General features: G+C 25.9%; 1 protein-coding gene across 1 annotated transcript in view; it reads right to left on the bottom strand.

The window, feature by feature from the left end:
• LOC111635619 (cadherin-87A-like) overlaps window positions 1-6710 on the bottom strand; it is an 86315-nt gene extending 79605 nt beyond the window's left edge. The window contains exons 1-4 of the mRNA XM_023380636.1: window positions 6642-6710; window positions 6312-6374; window positions 4045-4113; window positions 2892-2964 (exon numbers count right to left, since the gene is read on the bottom strand). Coding sequence (XP_023236404.1) covers window positions 2892-2964; window positions 4045-4113; window positions 6312-6374; window positions 6642-6710 — 274 coding nt within the window. The remainder of the gene's footprint in view (window positions 1-2891; window positions 2965-4044; window positions 4114-6311; window positions 6375-6641) is intronic.
• Between the last annotated feature and the right edge of the window lie 2703 nt (window positions 6711-9413).

Raw genomic sequence — 9413 nt, 5'->3', positions numbered from 1 at the left:
TTGTTTTTATATTTTTCAATATATTTATTTTGTTTGTACAAAATAAGAAATAAGTTTTAACGATGCAATAGCCATGTTTATTATTTTTAAAAATTTACATTAGGCTTAACATCGACAAAAATTCAATGTGAAGCGACATGCAACAGAGAAAAATTTCAACATGGGATAGGTTAATATATTTTTTCATACATAATCAGTTATCTGAACAACCCCTGCCCTGCCTTTGCTTTACTTATTTAAGTGTCTTTTTTTTTCTGTCCTTCTAAAATTTGGCAACTCTAGTCTTGTGCAGTGCCTGCTGACATATAACCATCATGAAAAACAATGTGTTGATGTATAGTCTTGTTGGGCTGCAATTTGAAAAATTGTAGACCTATAAATTCACATCATTGTCTGTCCTTCCTTAATCTCGAGAATGAAGTTAGATAGATGAAAGCCGAAACAGATATGGAAAGCTTAGAGTCAAGAGGTCCCAATTAACTATATACAAACTTCTGCTGCAAACTGGATGTCGCATTTTATTTTTTAATTGTCTACTCGGACATTACTCATTAGTAGGACGTTAAACTGGTGTTTAATATTTGATACAAAAATGACAGTTAGATCAGAAAAAACAAAATTTTTATTAAAATTCACCTGTAATAGTAATTTTTTCTGTACACATATACATATACGTGTTTCGGGCTAACATACCCCTCATCAGCAGTATTACCAAAAACAGCTAAAAATAATTAAATAAATAAATAAGATATTGTGTATAATAAATACCCGACAATAAAATTATTTTTAAAAAACTTACAGTAAGAACGTATCCTAATACCTTGTAGAAAAGGGTTATATTTCCAAAATTAACAATTGCCAATTTACGTAAATTCATTTTTCTGTATAAAGCAAAATTACAATAAATTAATAAACTTTTTAAGAAAGATTACAATATCATCCCAATAAATTCCAACTTACATCATAATTCTATTCACCATTAACTTACAACATTGATGTCAATCATTTATACCATTTGATGTTGTAAGTTAATGGTGAATGGAATTATGATGTAAGCTGGAATTTATTGGGATGAAATTGTAATCTTTCTTAAAAAGTTTATTAATTTATTGTAATTTTGCTTTATACAGAAAAATGAATTTATGTAAATTGGCAATTGTTAATTTTGGAAATATAACCCTTTTCACCCCAGTGCTGAAAGTAGAACAGTTCCTATATTTTATAACCCTTTTCTTCAAGGTATTAGGATACGTTCTTACTGTAAGTTTTTAAAAATTATTTTATTGTCAGGTATTTATTATTCACAATATCTTATTTATTTATTTAATTATTTTTAGCTGTTTTTGGTAATACTGCTGATGAGGGGTATGTTAGCTCAAAACACATATATGTATATGTGTACAGAAAAAATTACTATTACAGGTGAATTTTAATAAAAATTTTGTTTTTTCTGATCTAACTATCATTTTTGTATCAAATATTAAACACCAGTGTAACGTCCTAGTAATGAGCAATGTCTGAATAGACAATTAAAAAATAAATTTAGAAATAAGGACAGTAAGGCATTGTAAATCGGATGTCATATTATTTCAATTCAAAAATTTTCCCGAAAGGTGTTAGACAAACGAGTGGCACAATTCTATTGTTAAAGGAAAAGTATGATGTACAGGAGCAAGCCACTAGTTTGAGATGGAGAGCATATATTTTAAATTAAATTAATTAAAAATATGATTAAAAATTGCAGCCTGGCATTCTTATGATGTCACAATAAATAATTGCTCATTATACATTATGTTACTTAATATTTCCAAGAAACTATCTACACGAGGACTTGCTATAAATTACACTAAATTAATAAGACAATACTAAATATTTAAAAATTTAATAAATAAATAATACATATATACATCAATACAATTGTAAAGAGAAATTAAAAGTTTTATTTAAGTAATCAAAATGTAATCATAAATAAGACCCAATAAAAGTTATCAATATTTACTTGCTTATCAATAATATATGATCTATATCATTTCCATAAAAATTAAAAGTGTTTCTCACATTTTAACAGACTAATTATCTACAATCACGTAAAAATGATGCTGTGATTGACTTGTTGGTCATGCTTGATCTAAAGTATATGATCCAACTAATCATAGTAAAAATAAAATAATTTTGAATTTAAGTTTGATGTTTTGACCTTCTTTGTCGCTTTACATGTACATAGTTGGATATGTGATCAGTTGTTTTGATGAAATACCCGTCAACAGTTTAGTCAGACTTACCGCGATAAGATTGATCGAAGAAATGTAATAATGAGGATCAGCGGAAATCGATCATGGATCTTTATAGTAGTACATTCAGAAATCCACTATTCAGTTCTAGACAAATAATCTACACTGAAATCCATTTCAGTCATAGAAATTCTCGAAGGAAATTAATTAATATCTGTAACGATGTATTAAATCCTCTTCTATCTTTAACTTATAAGTACTTGATCCATGAGTATTGTTAGTTTAATAAAAGATAATAGTTCTAGAATAATATTTCATTCTAGGATTATTATGATGCGTTATTTGTGTGTTCGTAAATATAATAATGTTAATTTAATGTATTGCCAATCCATACATAATGGAAAGTTAAAATTAGCGAAAAATTATACAAAATTTTCAGATTTATATAAACAAAATAGTTAGCTTTTTTAAATCGACAAAGTTCAGAGCAAGATCAATATTTGTTTGTACGAACGAAAAGCTATTAAAAGTTCAAAAGACATCAATTGAATTAATGTATACTGAATGTCCTAAACGATTTTGAAAAAAAAAAAATCATTTAAAACATGAAAAATTACATTAAGTTAATTATTTTATTGCTTATTAATTTAAGAAATTTACTTTCAAAACCTACTTGAACATAATAAAGTACTCCTGTATAGCTTTTATGAAGAGTGGTATAAAAGTTAGTTAACTGAAATATATTATTCATAAAACAGATAGATATTTAGATAGATTGTAAAAAGATTCTTAATAGAATTTTTACTATTTTAAAAATATCTTAAAAATACATCTTGATTGTTGACTTTGTTTACTTTGTGTAAGAAAAATTCATACCTTTAATATTAAGTTAAGAGATTAAATATATCTAAGACCGCATCTTTCTTCGATTCGATTTCTGTTTAAACTATATTTTTGGTTCATTTGGTTTATAATTTATTTTATTATCTATACATCATGTACTAGGAATCAACTTTTCAGATTATTTATTATTACCGTCTTTCCTCGTTTTCTCTATTCAAAATATCTTGTTTTATAAAATTTTTGATTAGTTTTAAATTATATAATGGAAACATCATTTGAAAATTGTATATAATGTATATAAGTTTTGTTATCAAATAACATTTTCAAGTAAACAATTTTTTTACATAGAAATTTTAAATGATATTATCATTTGTATTTTCATTATGTAATATTTCTTAGACTAAATTAATTTTTCATACAAGAGTACTTATGATGAGACTCGTGTACGTTGATCTTAAAGATAATTATTTTTAAATTATAAAAAACAAAATAACTAATGTAAGCTTTTTCATATGTAAAAAGTTATTGAAATTTAAGTTTACAAAAATATTCCTAATAAACATGGGTATTCGCAGAGGGAGTAAACGGAGCATTTGCCCCCNCTTAAACAAAGGAAAAGTACGTCCTTTATGAAGGCATAGAGCCTTTACTACATAAAAATGAAAATTAATGAATACACTGTGTACAGTAATTTACCTGATAAGACAGACCTCAGAAATATACTTTATGACAGCTTTTATACTTTTATAAAGCTGTCTATAATGAAAATGAATTAACTAAGGATTTTTTTGCCCTGCCAGGGTGTGGCCGAGTTATCCGGAGTGCCGGGTTATCGAGAGCCGAGTTTTCGAGGTTCTACTGTACAAATAATTCAAATTTATTTCAATTATTAAATGTTACATTAAATATGATAATTTTATTTTGAAATTCCTTAAACTTATTTTTACTTTATTGTTTTATTTTAACTTACCAAATTATTATCATTTCCACTGCCTACTACATCTTCTAGAGTCACAAAGAACTTTAATGTGTCATTTCTCTACAAAAATGAAAATAATTATACAAATCAATATGCAATTTACCATAATAAAGCAGAAATTACTTTAAAATTAACCAATTCATTGAAATTAGTACTATTTATATGTGTTTCAGTTATCTTTGCTGATCGGTTATATAAAACTTTAAAGTTACAAATCTTCAGGTTCTTAAACTTAAGCTTTATAGAGAGTTGATTAAATCTATATGAAAATTTAATAAGTAATCTTGAAGGTATTTAAGAATATTTTGAGAATTTAATAATTAAACCTTTGAAATTTTTATTATTATTTTCTTATGTTCTAATAAACTTAGAAATTTAGCCAATGACTTAGAGAAATTTCAACATTTTAAAAATTTCAGAAATGTCCTCAATAATGCATGACAAAATTTCTTGTAAAGTGATTTATAATGTTTATTTTTTATTTTGTTTTTTTGTTTTCAAAATAACTTTATTTTTATTATCTTCTTTCTTTCACCAACTAATTTTAAAATTTAAATAGAAATTTATCACAATAGAAGTCATTATAATTATTAACATTTTTAAATTTTTATTTTGAACTGGAGTATTTAAGACTGTGTGATGCTGATAGGGATAACCTCATTTCTCAAAAGAAAAAAAGAGAATAATAATTGTTATCATATCATGGTATCTGTAACTACAGTTTGTGTCATCCAGATGGTTTTAATGGATATATGTAACTTTTAAGTTATTTTAACATAATATAAGTTGGATATAGAAAATGAATGTAGCATTATCATCATACACTTAATTAAAACAATTAAAAATTGTTTTTGTTAATATTCTTATAAAGAATTTATTTCTCCAAATTTCTTAAACACACAGCTATCTTTCTTTCTGAGATCAAGATGTAAACATTTTCATTAAACTGTAAAGATTTTTTGATTTTCCAGCCCATTCTCGAAGTATTTTTACAACTTGATCTGCAAAAAAGCAAATAGCTGTATATGAAATTAATAAATCCAAAACAAGTAAGGAATGAATCTGTTACATCTAACAATCTATTCTAAATTTTTTATAACAATAATTTTAAATTAGAAGTACTAAATCTAAATCATTTTTAATTGAAAATCTATGAGAACTTATCAAAACTATCTAGGACGGAATTTTTTATAGAGAAACTACTAATAGTAGCAATGCAACAACCATGGAGGAGATTTGACTATAACTCCTGATGCCATGTGCCAGAGTAGTGAGCACAGCTCAATTGTCAAAATAGAGTAGTGGCAGCACAACTCATTTGTCAGTGGATTGAGCAACAGTGCAGATATGTGTTTCCCTCTGTCATGTTGTAAAATGGACAAGTTGAACAGTGCATTTGCATTAATTTTTGCTGGAAACTTGGTCAGATGGTCACCAAAATGTATGAAATGTTTCCACAAACATTCAGAAACAGCACTTAGTTGGTTCAAACATTTAAACAGTATTCATTTATCAAAAATGGCTGCACATCAACTGATGATGACTTACACACAGGCTGATCAATGGCATGAGACTGTTGATGTAGACTGTAGACAATCTGATAATCAATGAGATTGATCTACAGAACTGTTCTGCAGTGCCTCAGAGTTGCAAGTTGTTAGAAATGCCCTTACAAATGTTCTTCTGGTAACTTGTTTCTGCACCATGACAATGCCCTATGCTACCCAGTCCTGAGTGTCACAGAATTTTTGGCTAAGCACAGCATCTTTGTATTTCTCCACCCACATTACTCACCAGATTTGGCCCCCTGTGACTTCTTCCTCTTTCCAGGCTCAAAAGCACTCTGAAGGAAAAAAAATATCAGATGTCACAGAGATTCAACTGAATGTAACACAACAGTGATGGGGCATTCCCAAACAAGTCTTCAGACATGCATGGAAATGTGGAGAGCTCTCTAGAATCATTGCATACAGTGAATACTAATTATTTTGGTTTCCTACTGTTAATTCTGTCCTGGATGTTTTTGATCAGCCCTTGTATTTATTCTATATATATCTATTAAGTAAAAAAATTTATAATTGAAGTAAATTAAACAATTGTAATTTGTTAATTCAAATAATTTTTATAATATATGCAATAACATTAGTCATTTATTTGTATGTTTCTAAATTCATGTTTGTTAAGTTTCATTAATGCTCTATAATTTCAATAAATAATGCATTATTTAATTTTTTTAACATTAATGCTTGATATGGCACTTGTTGAAAACGAGGAACATTATCATTTTCATCTAAAATTATAATTGTTACTGGTACTCGAACCTATAAATAAATCAATCATTTCATGTTTATAAAATTGATATGCATTCATTACATTATTTGATAAACTAAATATTTTTTAATATATACTATAAATTATTTCAAAGATAAGGATGTTCAAGTATTACATTAGCAAAAATTTATCCTTTTTTCTTTAATCCCATGCCACATCATCTCCAGTCATCAGAAATCAAGATACCCATTCTCCTGTAATCATGTCATCAGGCATAAGTTTAAACCATTCACAAATTTTACATCTCAAAGACTCACCTTCTTTCCCTCATCACCTGCAATCATCAGATATAAACTAATTCCACCTTTCCCATAAACTGATGACATAACACTTGAATGATTCTTATACAGACTCAAAACTTTCATTAAAATAAGTGTAACAAATTAAATAAGTATATAAATAAATAAGTATTAAATAAGTATTAAAAATTTAGCTAAGCATTTTAATCACTTCTAAATGTAAAATGATAAAATAAAACTCATAATAATGTTTTAGAAAACAGATAAAATCCTTTCTATTGATCAGTAATAAATTATATTTATACTAATTTAAATTTAGTATATAAAATATATAAAGTACTGGGTTTGGACATCATGCCAACAGTTATCTCAATCAAAACTTCTTCCAAAACTTCAGACTATGAGGCGTTAAATATAATTAAAAATATTTTAATCTTGCGAGCGCTTTCGACGTAAATATGCATGTCGTCTTCAGGCAATACAAAATCGAATAGAGAATTTGAACCGTACATTTAAATTTAAACATTAACGATTTTAGCCGTTTTTTTAAATATAACTATTACAAATAAGACTTAAATTTTAGAATTAAAAACATTTAAAATTGGTACGCATGCGTTTTAAANACTATATACAAATTTATTTTGAATTATTTATTTATTTATACAAATTTATTGATTGATTATTTTGAATTTAATAATTATAAATAATCATCTTTTCAGATTTATATTAAGTTAATTACTATAAATTTTGAATGAATGTTAATTGCAGTAGAAAATACGGAAATTCTAGTAAAAATAAAATTTCCTTGTCTAGCTTCCTTGAGAGTATTGAGGCAGTACTTTATTTTTATTTTTTAATACTTTAAAATATTCTAGACATTTTCATATTACTTGTATATTTGTACATAGGCCATATTACTTGTAAAAAAAATTATTAAATGAATTAGATATAACGAAATTAAATGCTTTTCACTAATTTATGAAATTATACTGCATTTTATATTACTAATCATATTTTTATTTCGTTCTGTCAAAGTTTTCTCCCGCGAAAAATATGTTGATTTCACTAAATAAAAAAATCATTTTATTGTTTATGTTTTGATCTAATTGTAATAAAATATCATTTGTAAAAGTGATTAACTGATTAAAATCGTTACATATCTTATACAAGAAATATAACTGATATTTTGTCCTACCGAGTATAACTAAAAATATACTTCCGTTTTGAACTAGTTTCTTTGTTATCAGTACAGAATTCATTAATAAAACTTTACTAAATGTTTTAAAAAGTATATATAGAGTATACTACGCATAAATACAATTGTAATTAATATTTATATATTATTTCTATTATTTAATATTATAATAATTTAAAAGCATATTTTAAAATTATTACTTACCTACAACAATAAATAGAAATATGAATGAAGTGATAAGAAAGTTCACCTTGAACATCTTCCTAAATAAAACATAATTTTTATATGTTAGTAATTAAACTATTCTAACGAAAAACCATTAAATTCTATAGTATGTTATTTAATGCTTTTTTTCTGTTTTAATTGTGAAATCATATAAATGACAAGAAAAAAAATCCAATTTCTTTAGTCTGAAATTTATAAGAAAAATAGCGCACGATTCTTAATCGCTAAAATGAAAGTAAAAATCGTATTATTGCTATTTTTTTCGATTTGTGATATTTTCTGTGTGATAAAAGTTCACACGAAACGAGGTCAATGTCTCGATGGTTATAGTCTACTATGCAATTCTTTATAGCATCCGACGCCCACTTATAGAAAAGTTTCTCTGCTCAATGAACATCTATTGTAACTGTTAAGCAGACAGTAACAAAACAGAATGTAACTTAGCGTAAAAAATTAACTTAGAGCATAACAACCCTAAATTTCAATAACATTGTCAAATCTTAAAAACTTTCGAGTCTTACCTTTTAGACGATCAAAATAGGAATTCGCATAGTACCCGTACTTAAAAATATTAAGTCACTTTCTGTATAATATCTAAATATTAATGAGCAAGTAGTGCTAATAATGAATTAACACTTAAAATTATATGGCGTTTACTTTTCTGAAATCTGTACAGGTAAAACATTGAAGTACAGGTGGCCCCAGGCTGTGGGAGAGTCTAAGAAAATCGTTGATTGGTGACGACGTGGCTAGTTTCCCTTCATGCCTCACAAACCGGTTCATGATCCTGAAATGAATAAGTGTTAGAAGAGAATAACCAAGGTCTTTCCGGTTTATTTTAGCTTATAGTTTCTTTCAAGTAAAGTTTCTAATAATCTTCAATATTGAAAAAAATATTAAGAAATTGCTTTAATATTTTATATAAACTGAAATTTAAATAAAATAATTTCTTACTTATTACTTTTTATGAAAGGAAAAAAAAGTATCTATATTTATCGTTAACGCTCTGAATCTCTTTGCTAATAATAATTCTATTGTTTCATTTTTTTAAGTTAAATGAATAGTATAATATATCAAATTCAAAAATTTTTCCATTGCAAACCTTAAAATTTTCTTATCAATACCCAGAAAATAATCTATTATAATCATAATATTGATATATAATTTATCAGATAATTTGATACCTGAAGTGAGAAAAACATTATTTTCAATATAAAAAGCAAGAGCCATGAAATTGAATTTATTATTAATAATAATGATCTTAAAATTCTTTCAAGCAAGAAAATGATCATATAAATGATAAATACATTTAGTTTAATAACTTTCAAATCTTTATATAATAATAATAATTAACAGAATTTTTGTATATA

The sequence above is a fragment of the Centruroides sculpturatus genome, unplaced genomic scaffold (genome assembly GCF_000671375.1).
Source record: "Centruroides sculpturatus isolate CEXI.00-Female unplaced genomic scaffold, Cexi_2.0 scaffold37, whole genome shotgun sequence".
Lineage (NCBI taxonomy): Eukaryota > Metazoa > Arthropoda > Arachnida > Scorpiones > Buthidae > Centruroides > Centruroides sculpturatus.
Note: the sequence above shows the minus strand (reverse complement) of the source record. Positions and strands in the feature narration are given on the sequence as shown.